Here is a 23,224-nt window from a genome sequence, read left to right on the forward strand (position 1 = left end):
TCTCCTCTCTCTCATATTCTACAGAAGACAATGAATCAGCCACAGGAGGACATACAAGGTAATACTGCTACCACAGGCACACCTACATTATCAGGGTCAAAAACCAACTTATCTACCTATACATTTTTGTACTGTGGGAAAAAACAAAGACAAGACTCACAACAATACAATCTTTAAGCAGGTAGTCTCCCTGGTGACATTAATGGACTCACAAGCCTATACTGATAACCATTGACTTCAGGAGCTAGGTGGCCATCAGGAATTAGAACATTTTGCTTTCTGTAATGTGATATTAGTGTAAACCTGTTTTAAAGTTTCAGAATAAAGGTTTTGTCTAAGAACAAGCACCGTAAAGTGATATTATTATGTTAACCGTGACGGTGGCCAAAAACCTGATGGCCCACCACTCTTCAGTGGTTTTAGTACTACTTACAATCAGTAACCTCATATGTGGCATTGAATCCTGCCCGTTCCACTGATGAATCGCTGAAAAACCAGACTGTCAGGAAGTTGCTGGTAGTAGTGAAATTTTCAGGAGTGTTATTGCCACAGAATGTTCCTTGTAGGTTGCTGTTTGTGCTATCACCATCAAAGATCTAAGAGAAACAACACTAATATCAGAACAAATAATATGAAAAAAAAAAATCCTTGCCCACAAAAGTGAAAAAAGCAAACTTCAGTAAGTCTTTTGTGATAAAATAATGCATAATAGTATTATTACCCATGCATGGCCACCCATGCCAATAAAATGTCCACAGCAATGGCCTCGAACAGTGGTCTACAAACTGTGGCACTTTGTTTGCTCCAGCCCTTGGGGCACTCTTCCTCCCTTCTCTGTATACATGGAACTATTCATCCCACTGACCCCAACAATGGGGAACAATTCCTGCTACTGATACCAGTGAAGGGGCACCATTCCTCCCACTTATACTAATGGTGGAGCAGTATTCCTCCAAATAATACCAAAGATGGGGCACTATTCCTCCCACTTATACCAATGAAGGGGCCCTATTTCTCCTACTTATACAAATGGTGGGGAACTATTCCTCCAACTAATACTAATGATGGGGCACATTCCTCCTACGAATACCAATGATGGGGCACTATTCCTCCTCCTACTGACCACAGGTACTGTGTAATTTTTGTTACCCCCACTCACTGCGAAGACTGAGGCATTACTCCCACTGATCCCAGGACATTTTCTACTCCCACTGGCCGCAATCCACTTCCACCCTTCAAGCCTGAAGGACAGTAAACTGGCCCTTTGTTTAGAACGTTTGGAGACCCCTGGCCTAGATAATCGGGGATGCCCCGATCTTCCAGTTTAGGGTATTATAATGGTTAAGAACCCCATACCGTTAAAAGTTAGAGGATCCAATAAGACAGTGGTAAAGACTACTCAAGTTCATGGATAGCTCTAAGAATGAACAACCAATCAATGAGTAATCACTCCACTTTTTCTATAGAAATGTAAACAATTCCTCACCACAAGAGGCCCATCCAAATTTTATAATATGAATCTTTATGAGAATCAGTAGGGCTCGAAATGTGGGAGGAATTGCACTTCCAGATATACCCTTGGAAGGCTTTTTGACTAGTAGGGATGAGCTTCGTGTTCGAGTCGAACCCATGTTCGACTCGGACATCGGCTGTTCGCCCGTTCGCCGAATTGCGAACGATATGGGCCGTTCGCGCTAAATTCGTGTGGCGCGTCACGGCCCATAATTCACTGCGGCATCGCAGTGCATTGCTGGCTGATGATTGGCCAAGCATGCACTATGACCCGCATGCTTGGCCAATCACAGCGCCGTCAGTAGAGAGAGCTGTAATTGGCCAAAGCCAGGGTGGCTTTGGCCAATTATGGCTCAGGGGATTTAGTACACACCCCACACTATATAAGGCCGCCTGCACGGCGGCCCTGTGTAGTGTGTGTTCCGGTGTGCTGAGAGATAGAGAGAGAGAGAGACAGTGTCATTTGATTTGAGTTAGATAGATTAGGCAGAACAGTCAGTCAGTTAGCTGCACTTACAGTGTATTGTGTATATATATGCATCCCAGGTGTTGCATATATATATATACACTGTATTCAGTTTAGCTAGATCCGTTCCTGTTATCTTCTATCTAGACTATTTACATTTAATGCAGTGCGTCCTGCTCACAGTGTTCAGCTAGATCCGTTCCTGCTATTTACATTTAGTGCAGTGCGTCCTGCTCACAGTGTTCAGCTAGATCCGTTCCTGTTATCTTCTAGACTATTTACATTTAGTGCAGTGCGTCCTGCTCACAGTGTTCAGCTAGATCCGTTCCTGCAATTTACATTTAGTGCAGTGCGTCCTGCTCACAGTGTTCAGCTAGATCCGTTCCTGCTATTTACATTTAGTGCAGTGCGTCCTGCTCACAGTGTTCAGCTAGATCCGTTCCTGTTATTTACATTTAGTGCAGTGCGTCCTGCTCACAGTGTTCAGCTAGATCCGTTCCTGCTATTTACATTTAGTGCAGTGCGTCCTGCTCACAGTGTTCAGCTAGATCCGTTCCTGCTATTTACATTTAGTGCAGTGCGTCCTGCTCACAGTGTTCAGCTAGATCCGTTCCTGCTATTTACATTTAGTGCAGTGTGTCCTGCTCACAGTGTTCAGCTAGATCCGTTCCTGTTATCTTCTAGACTATTTACATTTAGTGCAGTGCGTTCTGCTCACAGTGTTCAGCTAGATCCGTTCCTGCAATTTACATTTAGTGCAGTGCGTCCTGCTCACAGTGTTCAGCTAGATCCGTTCCTGCTATTTACATTTAGTGCAGTGCATCCTGCTCACAGTGTTCAGCTAGATCCGTTCCTGCTATTTACATTTAGTGCAGTGCGTCCTGCTCACAGTGTTCAGCTAGATCCGTTCCTGTTATTTACATTTAGTGCAGTGCGTCCTGCTCACAGTGTTCAGCTAGATCCGTTCCTGCTATTTACATTTAGTGCAGTGCGTCCTGCTCACAGTGTTCAGCTAGATCCGTTCCTGCTATTTACATTTAGTGCAGTGCGTCCTGCTCACAGTGTTCAGCTAGATCCGTTCCTGCTATTTACATTTAGTGCAGTGCGTCCTGCTCACAGTGTTCAGCTAAATCCGTTCCTGTTAAATTCCTACTGACAGGCAGGCTTGTCTGGTTACAGTATATAAAGCTACCTGAAGAAAATTACAGGTGTTCTATTTGATCCTATTAGTACCACGGTCAGGCAGCTAGACTATTTACATTTAGTACAGTGCGTCCTGCTCACAGTGTTCAGCTAGATCCGTTCCTGTTATCTTCCTACTGACAGGCAGGCTTGTCTGGTTACAGTATATAAAGCTACCTGAAGAAAATTACAGGTGTTCTATTTGATCCTATTAGTACCACGGTCAGGCAGCTAGACTATTTACATTTAGTACAGTGCGTCCTGCTCACAGTGTACAGCTAGATCCGTTCCTGTTATCTTCCTACTGACAGGCAGGCTTGTCTGGTTACAGTATATAAAGCTACCTGAAGAAAATTACAGGTGTTCTATTTGATCCTATTAGTACCACGGTCAGGCAGCTAGACTATTTACATTTAGTACAGTGCGTCCTGCTCACAGTGTTCAGCTAGATCCGTTCCTGTTATCTTCCTACTGACAGGCAGGCTTGTCTGGTTACAGTATATAAAGCTACTTGAAGAAAATTACAGGTGTTCTATCCCAGCTTAGTGCAGCTACAGGCCATTAGTATGTCTGGAAGGCCAAGAAGGAGAGGCAGACAGTCACAAGCCAATAAGAGAGGGCAAGCAGGCTCTGTGTCTAGTGCTGGTCGTGGAGACGGTGCATCCTCATCAGCACGTGGCCATGGGACACGCTTGGCCTTTTTTTCGGCAGCTGGCCGTGTTGAGCCGCAACATGCGGAAGACTTGGTCGAGTGGATGACCAAGCCGTCCTCATCCTCCTCATCCTCTCTCACCCATGCCCAGGGTGCTTTGTCTGGCAAAGCAGCGGCCTCTTCCCTCAGCTCAATGTCATCAGTGACTCCTTCCCTAGCTCCACCATGTCCTCATGAGGATTCCCTCGAACTGTTTGACCACAGTGTTGGGTACATGCTCCAGGAGGATGCCCAGCGTTTGGAAGGCTCTGATGACGATACTGAGCTCGATGAAGGCAGTAACATGAGCACGGACAGAGGGGGTGCCCAAGAAGGACAGCAATCTGGCAGTCATGCTCCCCCTGCTGCAGCATACTGCCAGGTTTGCTCCAGTGATGAGGAGGGAGGGGATGATGAGGTCACTGACTCAACGTGGGTGCCTGATAGGAGAGAGGAGGAGGAGGAGGAGGAGGAGGAGGCGGCGGCACATCACCAACGAGGCAGGATGCCCTCTAGGGGCCAGCCTAAGGGCAGCACATTGACTGCATCACACCCCAAAGCTCCACATGTGCAGGGCGCTGCAGTCTCTGCGCGTTATTCAAAAAGTTCTTTGGTGTGGGCCTTTTTTGAGACGAGTGCATCAGATCGCACCGCTGCTATTTGCAACATATGTCTCAAGCGTATCTCGCGTGGCCAAAACATCTCCCGCTTGGGTACCACATGCTTGACCAGACATATGTTGACCTGCCATGCAGTTCATTGGCAAGCGTATCTAAAAGACCCACACCAAAGAACAAAGAGGATCTCTCCTTGCTCCTCATCAGCTGAGATTTCCAACCCCACTAGACCTTCAGTCCTCTCTGAGACCTGCAGTGAGAGGAATGAAGGTGTAGAATTAGGTGTGTCACAGCCAAGTACTTGTGGGCAATCTGCTTTTGGTACACCGACGTCAGATTGTACCAGGCAAATTTCCCTGCCCCAGCTGCTGCACCGCCGAAAGAAGTTTGCTCCCAGCCATCCACATGCCCAGCGGTTGAATGCTAGCTTGGCAAAATTGCTAGCACTTCAACTGCTGCCTTTTCAGTTGGTAGACTCTGCCCCCTTCCGTGAGTTTGTGGAATGTGCGGTTCCTCAGTGGCAGGTACCCAAACGCCACTTTTTCTCACGGAAGGCGATTCCGGCTCTCTACCGGCATGTGGAAGGCAATGTCCATGCCTCGCTGGACAGGGCGGTCAGCGGTAAGGTGCATATTACCGCTGACTCATGGTCCAGCAGGCATGGACAGGGACGTTACCTAAGTTTCACGGCGCATTGGGTGACTCTGCTGGCAGCTGGGAAGGATGCAGGACAAGGAGGTTGTTCCGCCACCACGCCTCCAAAATGCTGATTGTGACACACCTCTCTCCTCCACCCCCTCCTCTTCTTCTTCCTCCATGGCCTCTTCCTCGGAACCAGCGGTGCTCCGTAGGCGTTCAAGGGGCTACGCAAGTACGCAGGCCAAAAGATGCCATGCGGTGCTTGAGCTGGTGTGCTTGGGGGACAGGAGCCACACTGGGGCAGAGGTTTTGTCAGCTCTGCAGGGGCAGGTTCAGAGGTGGTTGACGCCACGCCAACTTAAGGCAGGAATGGTGGTTTGCGACAATGGCACCAACCTCCTCTCTGCCCTCCGACAGGGACAAATGACCCATGTGCCCTGTTTGGCTCACGTCCTTAACTTGGTGGTGCAGCGGTTCTTGGGCAGGTACCCGGGCTTACAGGATGTCCTGAGGCAGGCCAGGAAAGTCTGTGTGCATTTCCGCCGGTCATATAATGCCAGTGCTCGGCTGACGGACCTCCAAAAGGAGTTTAACCTGCCCAAGAACCGCCTAATCTGTGACATGCCCACCAGGTGGAACTCAACGTTGGCCATGCTGCAGCGGCTGCACACGCAGCAGAGGGCCATCAATGAGTACCTGTGCGACTATGGCACCAGGACAGGGTCAGGGGAGCTTGGTTTTTTTTCCCCACGCCAGTGGGCCATGATCAGGGATGCATGCACTGTCCTGTCACCATTCGAGGAGGCCACGAGGATGGTGAGCAGTGACAGTGCATGCATCAGTGACACTGTCCCCCTTGTCCACCTGTTGGAGCACACGCTGCGTGGAATAATGGACAGGGCACTTGAGGCAGAACAGAGGCAGGAAGAGGAGGACTTCCTTAGCTCTCAAGGCCCCCTTTATCCAGACAGTGTTCCTGCGTGCCCGCCGATGACACAGGAAGAGGACGAGGAGGAAGAGGAGGAGGGGGAAGATTGTGTCAGTATGGAGGTGGAGCCTGGCACTCAGCATCAGCAGCAGTCTTTAAGGGATCAGTCCCAAGAAACACATGGACTTGTACGTGGCTGGGAGGAGGTGGCTGCGGACCATGTCGTTCTTAGTGACCCAGAGGACTCCGGACCGAATGCCTCAGCAAACCTACGCTGCATGGCCTCCCTGATCCTGCAAAGCCTGCGTAAGGATCCTCGTATTCGTGGTATCAAGGAGAAGGACCAATACTGGCTGGCAACCCTCCTTGATCCACGTTACAAGGGTAAGGTTGCGGACCTTATCTTGCCATCGCAGAGGGAGCAGAGGATGAAACATCTTCGGGAGGCCTTGCAGAAAGGTCTGTGCAACGCGTTCCCAGAGACTGGGAGGTTACAAACTCCTGTTTCTGGACAACGTGTTGCTGAGGCTTCGGTCAGTCAAAGAAGGAGCGGTGGAGAAGGTGGCCGTCTGACCGATGCGTTCAGACAATTTTTTGGTCCGCAGCCCCAAGGTATGATCGGTTCCAGCAACCATCGCCAGCGTCTGTTTTACATGGTGCAGGAATACCTAGGGGCAAGATCAGACTTGGACACCTTTCCCACCGAAAATCCTCTGGGTTACTGGGTCTTGAGGATGGATCACTGGCCAGAGCTTGCACAGTATGCAATTGAGCTACTGGCCTGTCCTGCATCCAGCGTTCTTTCGGAACGCACATTCAGTGCTGCTGGAGGCGTGGTAACCGATCACAGGGTGCGTCTGTCCACCGACTCAGTCGATCGGCTGACCTTCATAAAAATGAATGAGTCTTGGATCACCACCAGCTACCAAGCACCTGATGCTGATGTAACCGAATAATTTTTTTTGAAATCTCAGATCCCTTCAAAGACTGCCTATGCTGATGCTGAGTGACTATCCCTGAGTAATTATCCTCTTCCTCCTCAATCATCACGCTGATAGCTTGTAAGAACATTTTTGGTTCTGGGCGCCACCACCAGTGCCTAAGGCACAATTTTTCAGCCCCTGTTTAACAGGGGCGTGTAATTACAATTTTTGATGTAATACTTTGCAGCAGGGCTCGTTCCTGCATTCCAACTAGAGTGTCTGTGAGGGGTTGCAGTGTTGTGGCACCAGCACCAGTGCCTAAGGCCCAATTTTTCTGCCCCTGTCTAACAGGGGCGTGTAATTACAATTTTTGATGCAATACTTTGCAGCAGGGCTCGTTTCAGGCGTTCCAACTAGAGTGTCTGTGAGGGGTTGCAGTGTTGTGGCACCAGCACCAGTGCCTAAGGCCCAATTTTTCTGCCCCTGTCTAACAGGGGCGTGTAATTACAATTTTTGAAGCAATACTTTGCAGCAGGGCTCGTTCCTGCGTTCCAACTAGAGTGTCTGTGAGGGGTTGCAGTGTTGTGGCACCAGCACCAGTGCCTAAGGCCTAATTTTTCAGCTCCTGTTCAACAGGGGCATGTAATTACAATTCTTGATCTAATATTTCACAGCAGGGCCCTGTGAGGGCTTACAGTGTTGTGGCCACAGCAACACCTAAGGCCCAAATTTCTGCTGAGTATATAGGGCAGGACCCTACTTTCAAACATCTAACTTACAAACGACTCCTACTTGCAAACGGAAGGAGACAACAGGAAGTGAGATGAAATCTACCCCTAGGAAGGGAAATTCTTTCCTGTAAGAGTTAATATGGGAAAACAATTTCTCCTTTCCACTGATGCTTTCCAATCCTTGTTCCACAAAAAAACCCAAATTTTCAAAAAACATTTTTCATTGGGACAAAAAAGTGAGGTGAAATCTTCTGAAGAGGAGGAAAGACAGCAAAACAAATGTCACAGGGGTGATAACCCTTCCCTATGTTTTCCAAAAAGCTTAGAAAAGATTTTTTGGCTGGAGCTAAACACGTTAAAAATGTTCAAAATTACAAACAGATTCTACTTAACAACAAACCTACAGTCCCTGTCTTGTTTGCACCGCCTGTATACTGCTGTTCAGAGTATATAGGGCCTGGTGGCCCCACACCTTTCCTTATTTTAATTTGGGTGCGGGGTTCCCCTTAATATCCATACAAGACCCAAAGGGCCTGGTAATGGACTGGGGGGTACCCATGCCGTTTGTCTCACTGATTTTCATCCATATTGCCATGACCCGACATGACATTAAACCCGCAAGCAGTTTTAAATGAGATTTTTTCCTTTAAAAATGACATTTGGTGCAGGGACTGTTCTAAACATGGGAAACACGCGTCACTTTACAGGCATACTATAGACACCCCCCAGGTACGATATTTAAAGGAATATTTCACTTTTTTTTTTTTACTTTAAGCATCATTAAAATCACTGCTCCCGAAAAAACGGCCGTTTTTAAAAATTTTTTTTGCATTGATACATGTCCCCTGGGGTAGGACCCGGGTCCCCAAACCCTTTTTAGGACAATACCATGCAAATTAGCCTTTAAAATGAGCACTTTTGATTTCGAACGTTCGAGTCCCATAGACGTCAATGGGGTTCTAACGTTCGTGCGAACTTTCGGTCCGTTCGCGGGTTCTGGTGCGAACCGAACCGGGGGGTGTTCGGCTCATCCCTATTGACTAGCAAAGAATACATGAAGGCAGAAGATGGGAAGAGGTCATTTCCAATGTTATTCACTTTTATCCTGGCATCCAACACTTTTCTTTACATTCACTCTAAAGTGGTAAAAAAAAAGGGCTCCTTGACTAGGTCACCAAGGAGAGGAAGCAAATGACCTGCTCCAATAGGGTAGATAAGATACTCTCCATTTCTGCCACACACACCTTTTCTAAACCAGCTTTTTTGGAGCAGTGGTGGTGCAGACAAGGCTGGATTTATAAGGGAGCAAAAGGGGCAATTGCCCCAGGACCCCCCGGACAGAAGGGGTCCTCCTCTATACAAAAAATTATATAAAACAATATAGAAAAATTAAACCTAAAATAATAAAATATTATTAAACGTATAATAAAAAATGTACTCTCTTTTATTAAATGTATCTTGGGAGATAATATTTTACCGGCCATCATCTGTAAAACTGTTAACTGGTATATTGGATAGTTTTTCAAAAATGAATTTTGGCTGCTCAAGCAAACCAAACATAGAGCAATATGACTTTGCATGTGTGGGCATGTGTGACCTCAGAATGACGTTGTGTCATGCATTTTAACAGTGCATGACTCTCATTGAGAATGTAAATCAACTCTGTGTATAAGGGGCCCCCAGAACCTGAAGTGCCCCGGGCCCCCCAAGGTCTAAATCTGACCCTGGGTGCAGAGGTGCCTAGTGCCCACAATTTAGGAAATCTATGTTTAGGGTCAACTACTTGAAGAACATACATGATGCTTAAAGGACATACAGTTATTAGCATGTTATAAGGCTGCCCAGTCATGTTCATCCTGCCAGGGGGATACCCTTCTGTATGCCTAGTGCACAAAATTGGAAAATGCAAAAAAAGGTGGCACATTAAATATTGTCTGATTGTGTTTTTTTTTTGTAAATCAGATAACTATGGGAAAAATATCATCAGATCTGCTTGCTCATCTATGCTCAGGACCCACAGAGAATGCACTGATAGTAGAATAGATATAGGATGTTTGTCTTCTTACCTTGAGATAGTCATATCTGCATCCCCTCATGACTGCTGATTCCAGTATAAACCCAGTAAATGTCAGCTTTATCTGTTTGTTTACAGAAGCTGCGATAGTCCAAACACAGTTCAGGTTCTTGTCGTATTTCCCATCATTATTGGAATCTGGAGATCTGAAATGGCCGGTGGTATTGGTCAGAAAACCACCACATCCATGCTGAGGTCCTGACAAAGGAAAACGAAAATATAGATCCTGGCTGACTTTAAAATAACTGGCAATAGTTTAAAAGGGTGTTTTTGTTTTTGCTCTAAACTGGCAAAATGACAGGTTCTCTTGATAGAAACAACCCCATAGATACTCACCTACCTTCACGACCCTACTGCTTTGTTCCTCCATTGGAGCCAAGAGTTTTAATCCAGTGTAGTGTTGGAGCTTACACATGGTTATGCTCTGCGACTTGCTGGGCGCTTAATCCTGGGAGAAGATTACATTCTCCTCTACACCCAGGAGAAACAAGAATTTACCAAGGACATAACAGCACAGGTTGTGGGAAGCATGGCAAATGTGAGCATCAGTGGTGGAAGGAGTACCTTTAAGATTACAACTCTCTAAACCAAAATCATAATCTCAGGATATTAATTATATAGACCATATTTAGATCCTACCTTCTGTTTAGTGTTACAAACATCCTCCATAAGCACATCTAATCAGGGCCTTCTTTTTCTTGGAGAATAAGTGCAGGTAATCCCCCCTTCCAAGTCAGCCCTTGTCTCCGCCCCCTACCCACCTCCGAGCACTGTCACTTGGTTCCACCCCCTACCCACCTCCCAGAACCATTCTGTGGTGCTAGGTAATTTGTATGGAATTGCTTAATGATAACAAGAAAGGCAGTAAAAATAGATCCCCTGTAGCTAGCAACAGTGGACCTCTCCTTCCCAGCAACAATAGATCCACCCCAGCAATAGACTCCCAAAAGTCAGCATCCATAGACCCTCCAGCAGCAAGCAACAATGGACGCCTCCCTCAAACGTAGATCGCTCCCAGCAACAATTGACTCTCCCAGTAATATAAGACCCACCCCCAGTAACATTAGATCCCCCACCAGCGACAATAGACCTCCACAGCAACAATCGACACCCTGCAAAATAGATCCCCTCCAGGAACAATAGATTCCCCAGGAGCCAGCATCAATAGACCCTCCAGCACACCCCAGAACCTCTTGCCATTACATACATTCAGTGCTGGAGGTGCCGGAATGTTATTCCCTCATGTTCCTGACGAAAAAAAAAGCCCTGCATCTGACCCCCTAATAATGATTCTTCCCCATCTGAAGGAGTGACTAAGAATTTCTTTTTCCTTAGTCACCTCTCCTTCACCAACCAAGTGATTGGATAGTGTGCAGCAGCACACTGATGAAGTCATCCCTAAGCTCTAACCTCCTGTAGGCATTTTCACCGTGTGACTGACAGTAATGGGCCAATCATCAAGGTACTGATTGGCACTAGGTGCTGCCCCACCCTCTCCTAATCCATTTACAGATAAATAGCTTGATTAAAGTGTGTTTTTTATTTTCATTTTAAACCCTATAATGGTATATTATCATAGGTGTGTGCATCCCAAAGCTCAATCACAGAGTAGCAGAGGTAGTAGCTAGGGTGTAAACATGTCACATCCATGATACTATGCTTCACAGCCATGGCAGAAATTACAGAGTGCAAACTACATGTCCTTAATTGTTTTAAATTGTATTTTTTTACATTTTTTTTTACATTTTTATTTATTTTTTACATTTTTTAACTGCCCTTTTGGGGGAGCTTTGGTGAAATATCAGGGTTCTAAACAGACCCCTGATATCTTACATTTAAAACTGAGAAAGAGACTGAGGACAGGATGAAAGTGCAGATGGTAGAACTGATCGTCCTGCAGCGCAGCTGGAAGGAGGGAGAGGAGAAGAAGGCGGCAGCACTGCAGGGGGAGGAACAAGAGAATCAGTATATACAATAAGGCAGTACAGCCGATCCTCCTGCTTGGCATGTGTCCGGGCCCCCCTTTTGAACTAATAGGACATGGGCCTGGTACAGGAGGGCAGGCTGTAATGCCTTACTATCAGCCCTAGCGCACGGGGTGATAAGGGTATGCACAGGCACATCCGGCACACCACCTGCGCACATCTATATGTATTATATTGCTCAGGTCTCTAAGGTTTTAGTTCATGAATTTGAGCTCCAAGGTTTGCACCTTCCTATAACCAACACCGGCGACACCACCTCTCTTATCTAAATGCTATTATTTTATGGAAAATGCATCAGGCAATGTGCAAAGTTGGGCAAGGTCATCTAATCCTATGGGAAACTAGACTATGGAAAAAGGATTACTCAAACTTAGCCAGTGGATGATATCAGTACAGTTATATAATATCACGTTATGTGCACTTGCTGTTCTATTGTGAGCTGCAATATTGTCTGCTATACAAATATCTACAGCTAAAGTCAAATTTAAATCCTAGACATGTTGCATATAGTAAGATTACTGTGCAACCAACTACGTTGTTTTTAAAAGAACTCAGTTACAATGTTTACTCAGACAGGTGTCATTTTCTGCTTTAGCATACCTCCCAACCTTGTGAGATGGGTAAGAGGTATACATTATAACAGTGTTTTCAACATTTTTTAGTCAAGAACCTTTAAAGTGATCCACAACCTTGAGGCACCCCAATCTAAAATGCAAAAAAAACCCTAAACTTATGCCCCGTACACACGGTCGGACATTGATCGGACATTCCGACAACAAAATCCATGAATTTTTTCCTACAGATGTTGGCTCAAACTTGTCTTGCATACACACGGTCACACAAAGTTGTCGGAAAATCCGATCATTCTGAACGCGGTGACGTAAAACACGTATGTCAGGACTATAAACGGTGCAGTAGCCAATAGCTTTCGTCTCTTAATTTATTCTGAGCATGCGTGGCACTTTGTGCGTCGGATTTGTGTACACACGATCGGAATTTCCGACAACAGATTTTGTTGTTGGAAAAATTTATAGCAAGCTCTCAAACTTTGTGTGTCGGAAATTCCGATGGAAAATGTGTGATTGAGCCTACAAACAGTCGGAATTTACGACAACAAGGTCCTATCACACATTTTTCGTCGGAAAATCCGACCGTGTGTACGGGGCATAATAGTTTTACTCTAGGATGCCTTAGGACATGACAAAGGAGGCGGGGCCTCTTGAAACACATTCTACATGCTCCCTTTACACTCGCTGGTGCTTTCCCGGTTTGTTAAGGACATCCGTAGACACAATTGTTGTTCCATCGCCATAGGGCGGGTCCGGATTCCAGTGCATGACAGCTAGTGCCAGTTGGCTGACTGTGCAACTTCATTCCACACATACTGCCTTATACCTCCATGTCCGAGCAGCACTTCGCTTACTTGAATGTAAGTGTGGATTTTTGTGTTTTAATAAATGTTACAATGCTTTTATTGATAACTGCGCTCTGGCTACTTTGTTGTCTTCTTCACGCTAGAATGCAATGGGGGAAACACGTGATGCATGCACATTTCCCGCACTGCATTCAAATCACACTGCCCTTGCAATCTGCAGCAGGTGTCAGTGCAATGTTAACAATACCAAAAAACGCAGTGTGTCTGCCTGCACCAGATTGTATGACACAAAATGATCATGCGATCTGGTTGCAGTGTGTTTCTAAAATTGGTGCATGCACTACTTTGATGCAGTGCAATTTGATTTGGTGCTGTGCAATTTGGTGCAGCATGATATCAAATCGCACCACATGGAATCACATGTGATTTGCACAAACATGCAGCATGATATACAGTGTGAACCAGGGCTAACAGAAAATACATGTAACGAAATGACATATTGTGCCTGAAGAGGGTGCTGATGTACAGAAAATTTCAGCTGTGCAATTAAATGAGCAGGACAGTTGTATAACTACTAATGGAAAACTAGCATGTTATGCTTTACATTTCAAGGAATATTTTTTGGCTTCTTTATTTACACAGCCAATTGGGATTAAAGTTTTTTAAACAGACAAAATTTTTTTGGAAACAAGGCAGATTTTGGAGCACTCACAGGAAACCCACCAGGATTAACAAACTAAAGTTAGCTGGTTGACTTTACTAGATGATAACTCAAGAATAACAGTCGGGTCAACATTTTACATTTAGTCAATGACTCTATAACAAGTGTTGCACCTTCTAGCTTTCTAGAGAATTGTATATAGGTTTTTGGCAGAGTAGGTAAATTTAGGCAGGCCTGGCTGGCAGTCAGGCCTGTTTGTTTTGATCTGGGCTGAAAGTTGCTCAGGGTAGTGCTGGGTGACTCACAGGCAGCATCACCAGGACCTCCTACTTCTTTCCAGAACATTCTGGTGTTGTCTCGAAAGAGAGGTGGAGAGGGGAGGTGGAGCTGCCTGGGGTATTCTGAGGAGCCCTGACCAATCCCCAATCTGGATTAGCAGGGGGTAGGCCTCCTTAGATACCTGGGGTCAGCCCAGCTGAGGGAGGAGTTGTTTGGGTGGAAGTTGGAGATGGAGTGCTAGGCTGTAGGTGGCCTTTGAGGGAGCTCCCCAGTCTGGGGGGGACCTTGGGCCTGGGCTGGGGTGCGGACAGGACCCTCCTGCAACACACAGAGGTGTCGTGGCCAAGAGGAGCAAGGAGAGGACAGTGGGAGATAGCACTGCCACGCATGTCTAAATGGAGGAACAACAGGTCGCAGCCAGGAGGGCTGGTGAGTGAAGCACAGTTGAGAGGACAGGGGAGACATGCCTGAGAGGACTGATAGAGAGCAGACTAAGATGGGTGTAGAACCAGAAGTGATGACTGGGAAAGCACGCCTGAGAGGACTGGGAGATTGCAGTCTGAGATGGGTGCAGAACCAGGTGAGAAAACTGTGGAAACATGGGCAGTGGAGAGAGGCAGCTACAGCCATGAGGGCTGGCATTGCCTGAAGATGTGGTACTGGGCTCAGTAGCCACGTGGACAGCTAGCACTAAAGAACTACCTTATTTTAGTTGCTACACTAAAAGGGGCCAGCCGTCCCTGCCTGCAAAGGGCATCTACTTTATGCCTGGTTGAGTCAGTTGCAGCCTACAAATCAGTGATAGCTGGTCCTGGACATATACACAAGTAAAGTGCTACAGGTATTGAGGAGTAATAGTCTGTAAGCAAGTGTTGTGCTGGAGTGAAGACTGTATATAGTTTGTCCCATGTAAATTTTCTTCAATCAACTGGGCATCCCATATACACTTACCCTATCCAAGTTAATTCCCTAATTTCCCTCAATAAAAATACAAAACAAAGTGCATGGACTGTCTAAGAATGACTGGAAATTGTGTGCCTGGCTTGGGGGGGGGGGGGGTGGGGGTGACAAGTGGACTACAATACTCAGCAGTCTCCACAAGGGTACCGCTACACAACATCAAAGTGCCCATAATTACTAATTTACACCACTGACACATTAATAGTTACACTTTAGTAATAAAATAATGTATGAACTCCTAAACCAGATCAACTTTCGTCTATTTTCTGGGTTGACTTTGGTGTACGTAGGCTCTAATCACTGCTTGAAGGCTCTTTTTGGGTATCACTCCAAACCTTTCTCCCCATGGTTAGTCTCATACCGGAATGGCTTCTTTGTATACATAGCAGGTTTGGCATTGAGGCTCCTGGCTGCTTGTGGTATAAATAATTACAGCTAGTAGTAGTGGGACACATTCAAATGGATTGTTGTGTAATGTTGACCATTTTTCACCACTCATCCAAATGGCTTCTCCAATTGAAATGAGTTTTAGGAATATACACCATTGTGTCAATAAAGCTGTGCCCATGTGACTACCATTTCAATTATGTGTAGAAAGTTGAAACGGCAGAGTGATATGGTATGAATGTAACCAACAGTATCACTAGGGACTAGATCTCTACAGAAGAGGAGTGACTGTCAATCCATTAGGCCCCTTTAGCAGAGATCACATGACCAGCGTTCAGGGATTTGGTCATCTGTCTGGCACCACAGGAAAGCCAGAGCACCGCTTTACACATGGAAAACATCTCAGTGCTGTCTAACTTTTAAGCTGACCATACTTCATACAATGTTTTTGTTCAATTTCCTTTAGGTTTACCTTCAACTATGTAGTGCAAAGGCTTGCCTGATTGCATACAAATTGAAAGTGTTTAGGTTTGACTTCATATTACCGGTATATGGTTTTGGTAAATCTAAAGGAAAACTGTACAAGAAAATTGGATAATATATGGCCAGCCTTATTTAGTTATTATAAGTAGGATGGTCAGCACAGCAGGGTTAGTACTGAAAATACACAACAATTAAACTCTCGATCAATATTCAGTTTGCCTGAAAATTGCAGAGTGCTACATAACATGCAGAGCACTTTCCTGGGAGGTAACTAAAATATACATTTTTAAGTCTGCTTCTGATTAGCATGTGATAACATACAGAATTTAAACTAAGAGAAACATCAACACTTGTATGTTTACATTCCTCTCGGTCAGCATATTTTAACAGAATGTAAATTTGTGGGTGTCTGGCAACCCTGAAACACACACAAAAGTAAGGTAAACCTTCATCTGTATGCAGATAATATCCTTTGGGAACTGAACTCTGACCCGCAGTGCTACAAGTTTACATTGGTATGCTAACACAAAAATTTTTAAAGATTTCCAAATAAAAAAAATATGTTACAATGACTACTGTCTGCTACTTTGTTGTTTGGAAGCTGCAATAATCTTTTCTAGAGGGTGTCAGCTCTACCTCGTGAAACTTGATCAGTGACTGGCCTCAGCAGGTGTTTTATTTTTCATGTATTTTCAGTCCTACCTAAAGAATGATGGAGACTATACAGACAGATGGAGACTATACTGGTGTAGACTGCTTGTCTTTGGAGTTGCTCTTTACCTCGTATACACAATGAGAATATCAGATGAACGATCGTCCATTTTTTTTTGCATTCTAAACTCATATCGAAAATGAAGGTTACTAAACTTACCAAAATTTTTGTACGAATATAATTTCAGAAGTGATGTAAAGTATTGTATTGTATAGTATTCTGCTGTTTCTGAGCATGCATGGTCTTGGTCTTCTGATTTTTTATCGGACGAATACTGTACTGATTAAATGAAAATCGTACGATTTGGTATAGTACGAGAAATTGTTCGTGTTTGTCACTTCGTATAATTTCGGATGAACTGTTTGTCGTGATCGGCTCTCGAAAGTAACAATCGCATTATCTTACGAATGCTTCGTAAGCAGTATTTTTCGTCCGATTTTCTGGTCGTGTGTACTAGGCTTAAAGCTATGATTTAGCTGCTAACAGATAAGAATGTAGATAAGATTTTGTCTCAATCATGTCTTATTCATCAATGAGTAGAGAAACTCACAGTCTGATGGGATATTTTGAAGATGTAGATGGGTGACACTGGATCCAAAAGGTAATTTTCTTCTTAAAAACATCAGCTTACAGTTAGTGGTGTATTTTGGTTTTGTGCTGCCCTAGGCAAGACTAAAATCGAGAGCCCCCCATCTAAATTTCCCCCACCCCTTCCTGTTTAAGATCCACCCCTTCATCTGTATACTCCACCCCTTCATCTTTAGGCTCCACCACTTCGAATTGGAGCTCCACCTCTAATAGGACGAGAGAGGGGGGAGAGAGGCTGGTGGGGGGGTGATACGGAGTTGGGTAGGTGTCCATAGTGCAGTAGGTAGTATATATAGAGAATGGTAGGTGTCCTTAGTGTAGTAGGTAGTATATATAGAGAAGGGTAGGTGTCCATAGTGCAGTAGGTAGTGTATATATAGAGAAGGGTAGGTGTCCATAGTGTAGGAGGTAGTATATATAGAGAATTGTAGGTGTCCATAATGCAGTAGGTAGTATATATAGAGAAGGGTAGGTGTCCTTAGTGTAGTAGGTAGTATACAGTTGCAATAAAAAGTATGTGAACCCTTTTGGAATTATATGGATTTCTGCACAAATTGGTCATAAAATGTGATCTGATCTTCATCTAAGTCACAACAATAGACAATCACACTCTGCTTAAACTAATAACACACAAAGAATTAAATGTTACCATGTTTTTATTGAACACGCCATGTAAACATTCACAGTGCAGGTGGAAAAAGTATGTGAACCCTTGGATTCAATAACTGGTTGAACCTCCTTTGGCAGCAATAACTTCAACCAAATGTTTCCTGGAGTTGCAGATCAGACATGCACAACGGTCAGGAGTAATTCTTGACCATTCCTCTTTACAGAACTGTTTCAGTTCAGCAATATTCTTGGGATGTCTGGTGTGAATCGCTTTCTTGAGGTCATGCCACAGCATCTCAATTGGGTTGAGGTCAGGACTCTAACTGGGCCACTCCAGAAGGCGTATTTTCTTCTGTTTAAGCCATTCTGTTGTTGATTTACTTCTATGCTTTGGGTCATTGTCCTGTTGCAACACCCATCTTCTGTTGAGCTTCAGCTGGTGGACAGATGACCTTAAGTTCTCCTGCAAAATGTCTTGATAAACTTGGGAATTCTTTTTTTCTTCGATGATAGCAATCCCTCTAGGCTTTGACGCAGCAAAGCAGCCCCAAACCATGATGCCCCTACCACCGTACTTCACAGTTGGGATGAGGTTTTGATGTTGGTGTGCTGTGCCTCTTTTTCTCCACACACAGTGTTGTGTGTTTCTTCCAAACAACTCATCTCTGGTTTCATCTGTCCACAGAATATTTTGCCAGTATTGCTGTGGAACATCCAGGTGCTCTTGGGCAAACTGTAAATGCGCAGCAATTTTTTTTTGGACAGCAGTGGCTTCCTCTGTGGTATCCTCCCATGAAATCCATTCTTGTTTAGAGTTATACGTATCATAGATTCGCTAACAGGGATGTTAGCATATGCCAGAGACTTTTGTAAGTCTTTAGCTGACACTCTAGGATTCTTCTTCACCTCATTGAGCAGTCTGCGCTGTGCTCTTGCAGTCATCTTTACAGGACGCCCACTCCTAGGGAGAGTAGCAGCAGTGCTGAACTTTCTCCATTTGTAGACAATTTGTCTTACCATGGACTGATAGACAGCAAGGCTTTTGGAGATACTTTTATAACCCTTTCCAGCTTTATGCAAGTCAACAATTCTTAATCGTAGGTCTTCTGAGAGCTCTTTCGTGCGAGGCATCATTCACATCAGGCAATGCTTCTTGTGAAAAGCAAACCCAGAACTGGTGTATGTTTTTTAAAGGATGGGGCAGCTGTAACCAACACCTTCAATCTCATCTCATTGATTGGACTCCAGTAGGCTGACACCTCACTCCAATTAGCTCTTGGAGATCTCATTAGTCTAGGGGTTCACATACTTTTTCCACCTGCACTGTGAATGTTTACATGGTGTATTCAATAAAAAAATGGTAATATTTAATTATTTGTGTGTTATTAGTTTAAGCAGACTGTGATTGTCTATCATTCCAAAAGGGTTCACATACTTTTTATTGCAACTGTATATAGAGAAGGGTAGGTGTCTATAGTGCAGTAGGTAGTATATATAGAGAAGGTTAGGTGTCCATAGTGTAGTAGGTAGTATATATAGAGAAGGGTAGGTGTCTATAGTGTAGTAGGTAGTATATATAGAGAAGGGTAGGTGTCCATAGTTCAGTAGGTAGTATATATAGAGAAGGGTAGGTGTCCATAGTGCAGTAGGTAGTATATATAGAGAAGGTTAGGTGTCCATAGTGTAGTAGGTAGTATATATAGAGAAGGTTAGGTGTCCATGGTGTAGTAGGTAGTATAGAGAGAAGGGTAGGTGTCCATAGTGCAGTAGGTAGTATTTATAACTTGCTCCAGGTTGGTGACTATGTCATGAATCCATGATCTCGATAATATACTGTACCTGGACCCCGCACCTTTATAAGTCAGCATTGCCATCTCTCATAATTCTAAGATCACATGTCCCCTTTAATATCCTGCAAACATTGATCCATTTGCTTATCTCAAACCCAGTCCTTACTTTATGATATTAATCATGCCAGACTTATTAAGCTTCCTTTTAGGCAATTCGGTCTTCACAGAGTTCTGCATTATGATGTTTATAATGATTATTATTTGGGCACATGGGAACTTCTTGTTTCAGAGTGAGGCATCCTTGTGACACTGGCTGCGGGTTACTCCCAGTGACTGAAGCAATTCTGGTGACTAACAGTCATACTCCCTCCATCAGTAATGGCACACATCCATCTGAAGCGTGTGCCAGGAGGCATGGACAACAACCGCAAACATTTTATATGTAATGTGATAACTGTCACATGATAAGTCTGCATGACATCTGATATTCAAGGAAAATGTTTTGCCCAGCAATAATACTAGTAAATAGTGTCATTTAACCTATTTGCTGCACTTTAGGAGGGCATTAAGCTTTAATAAGTATTCTGCACCAATCTGTCCAACTCCAGCCAAAATCAATTTTTTTTTGTTTTGAATAGATCTCAGAATCTATAAATTTCTGTCAAGTTTTTATTGCTTTCTGTAACCGCATTGACGCTATGAGTTACTTAAACATTGAGCTGAAATTCTCCTGCAGGAGAACTTTTATACTTGTAGACAGGTGCAGTCTAGTTTCTCCACTGCAGGTGGCGCTCAACAGCAGGGGCATTGCAGGGGGAGAGGAAGTCAAGAGGAACATAGTTTCTCTATGGTTTCCTGGGTCACTGGGGAAGGTATCTGATTGGATGCTGGGGCCCCATGTGACTCTAGTGGAAATTTAAGACCCTAGCTCCCAGATTTGGTGCTTATTTTTGTGAGTGGACAGGTTAGGGACAGATCTCCCGTCTGCCAGGGAAAGTGGCTAGTGGTAAGGAGAGGTTCCTTATGAAAAAAAAATAGGCTAGGGATATGCTTTCCTTCTTGGAATCCTCCCGCTTGGCTGCAGACTGGCCATGCATTTTATCCATCTAGGACTGACATTGTGGCACACTCAAGAACTGCTCAATTCTACTTTGGCCAGTCATACTGTGAGTGTTCCCAGTTGGGTGCCATCCCACCGGGCTGCTTCTATCATTGAACTTTCTTCCTAATACAAGTTCTGTTTATTGTAACCGGACTCTGTGACTTCACTGCCGCCGCACCACGTTGCACCCACCCACATACTCACCTCTCTAGAGGTCCATGTCTTTTTTCTTGGGAAAGAGGATGAGACTCCCCCCAAAACTTTGTTCTCAGTTCTCCTTCCTTTGTGTTCACCAGGGCTCTGGTTAAAAGCTCTTTTGGTGGCTTTGTGTTATTTGCTGTGCTTTGGCATATCATATGTATAGCGTTGTGGTAAGAATAGTCCAACTTACGGCACAGCCTTAATTTTGTGTTATGTTATTTGTATATTCCCATATTAGGATGAGATTTTATTAACAAAAGGTCGTCTTTAGTGTATATATAGACACTGCTGAATTTCTATGCTCATAATCTGTATGAACTATGTAAACTTTAAAACAATATAACAATATTTTCATCCATACTATGTGGTGTACTTTCTATTAATATAGCCATGTCTACTTTCTTTCTATGCTGCAGCCCCCTACTTCACTCTATTCTGCACTTTCAGAAGTGTCAGATGCCCATTTCCTTCTCCATGGAATGTAGTTCCTTCCTCTAACCCTACATCTCTACAGAATGGTACATGGGGTCACAGAATTGAACCACAGAGCGAGACAACACTCAGAGAAGTGTCAAATGGTGAAGTATTATGGAGGCTGCATCACAGGAATGGAGGGAAAGTAATAGATGGACCACCAGAAAATATAACAGTTCCTCTAATGCAAGAGACTTTCAGCTTGACATGCTGACTATTAGGAAAAGAAAGATACTTTTGAAGAAGCACTAGTTAAGTGTGAAACGCGTCAGTTCTTCTGTATCCTATGTCTTGGTGGCAGTTATGATAATATTTATTTATCAATAAATCTACGTTGGATTGATGGTGGAGTGCAGCCATATCTTTCTTTTTCCTTACTTTGGTGGTGAGTCAGGGCTTGCACCCAGCCCATTTTGATCCATCAGATTGCTATCACCTGGAGCAGTGTTACCTTCTCTGGATCTCCATGCTATTAGGACCTAGACAGGCTGCATTTAAAAAAAAATGCATACTATTATACTATTTTTCCCCCTGGATACTCAAAGCACTCATGAAGAACATGCAGAAACAATGCAGCTAGGGTTATGGTCAGGATTTGAACCAGGGACCCTAGTGCAGCAAGGCAGAAGTGCAACCCACTATGCAACACGTGCAGAAAATACCCACTACAGCTACCAATCAGCAGGGACAGAAGATGCAGTCCTGTTAGGGCTTCATCTGTACTTGCGATACTAATGCCCTGTACACACAATCGGACTTTCCGATGGAAAATGTGCAACCGGAGCTTGTTGGAAATTCCGACCGTGTGTGGGCTCCATCTGACTTTTTCCATCGGAATTTCCGACACACAAAGTTTGAGAGCAGGCTATAAAATTTTCCGACAACAAAATCCGTTCGCGTAAATTCCGATCGTGTGTAGACAATTCCGACACACAAAGTTCCACGCATGTTCAGAATCAAGCAGAAGAGCAGCACTGGCTATTGAACTTCATTTTTCTCGGCTCGTCGTACGTGTTGTACGTCACCGCGTTCTTGACGTTTGGAATTTCCGACCAACTTTGTGTGACCGCGTGTATGCAAGACAAGTTTTAGCCAACATCCGTCGGAAAAAATCAGATGGATTTTGTTGTCGGAATGTCTGATCATGTGTACAGGGCATTAGTGTGTAACTATATATATATATATATATATATATATATATATATATATATATATATATATATATATATATATATATTGTTGCCTTTATGATCCACACTTTCTTTACGGGCACCAAATTTTCACAATGGTTAAAGGGGTTGTAAACCCTCCTGGTTTTTCACCTTAATGCCTTCTGTAGTACTGCAGCCCCCCCCCCCCCCCCCCCAGTGCCACCGTTTTACTTACCTGAACCCGATTTTCTTCTCCCCGGGGATGAGCACACCAGCTCTAGCTGGTGTCTCGTGTCCTGATTGGATAAATTGACAGCAGCGGGAGCCAATGGCTGCGCTGCTATCAATCAAATCCAATGACACGGACACCGGGGGGCGGGGCCGAGTCCTGCTTTCTGTGTCAATAGACGCAGAAGCAGGACTTGGGAGCGCACCCGCATGGGTATCCCGTAGGAGAGCGCTTCTCAGACGGGTCACTCGATGCAGGGAGGAGCTACTAGTGCCGCTGAGGGACCCCAGAAGAGAGGGATCGGGGCCACTCTGTGCAAAATAAGGGGGTACCATCCAATTATGTCACAAGAGTTGCCGCCATCCCTGACGTAAGGAGAAAAAGAGATAACCCCTCAAAAAAGGTGGGACTTTGAAGGCAACGGAGTAAAAAATAAAAAGCAATTTTATTGGTACAAATATACAGGATTATACAT

At 44.5% G+C, this 23,224-nt stretch overlaps 1 protein-coding gene across 1 annotated transcript in view; it reads right to left on the bottom strand.

Moving 5' to 3' along the window:
- Positions 1–23,224, bottom strand: part of CUBN (cubilin) — a 388,954-nt gene that overhangs the window by 33,004 nt on the left and 332,726 nt on the right. The window contains exons 60-61 of the mRNA XM_073629712.1: positions 9,756–9,961; positions 434–596 (exon numbers count right to left, since the gene is read on the bottom strand). Of these exons, the coding sequence (XP_073485813.1) occupies positions 434–596; positions 9,756–9,961 (369 nt within the window). The remainder of the gene's footprint in view (positions 1–433; positions 597–9,755; positions 9,962–23,224) is intronic.

Source organism: Aquarana catesbeiana, linkage group LG05, assembly GCF_042186555.1.
Source record: "Aquarana catesbeiana isolate 2022-GZ linkage group LG05, ASM4218655v1, whole genome shotgun sequence".
In the NCBI taxonomy this organism is placed as follows: domain Eukaryota; kingdom Metazoa; phylum Chordata; class Amphibia; order Anura; family Ranidae; genus Aquarana; species Aquarana catesbeiana.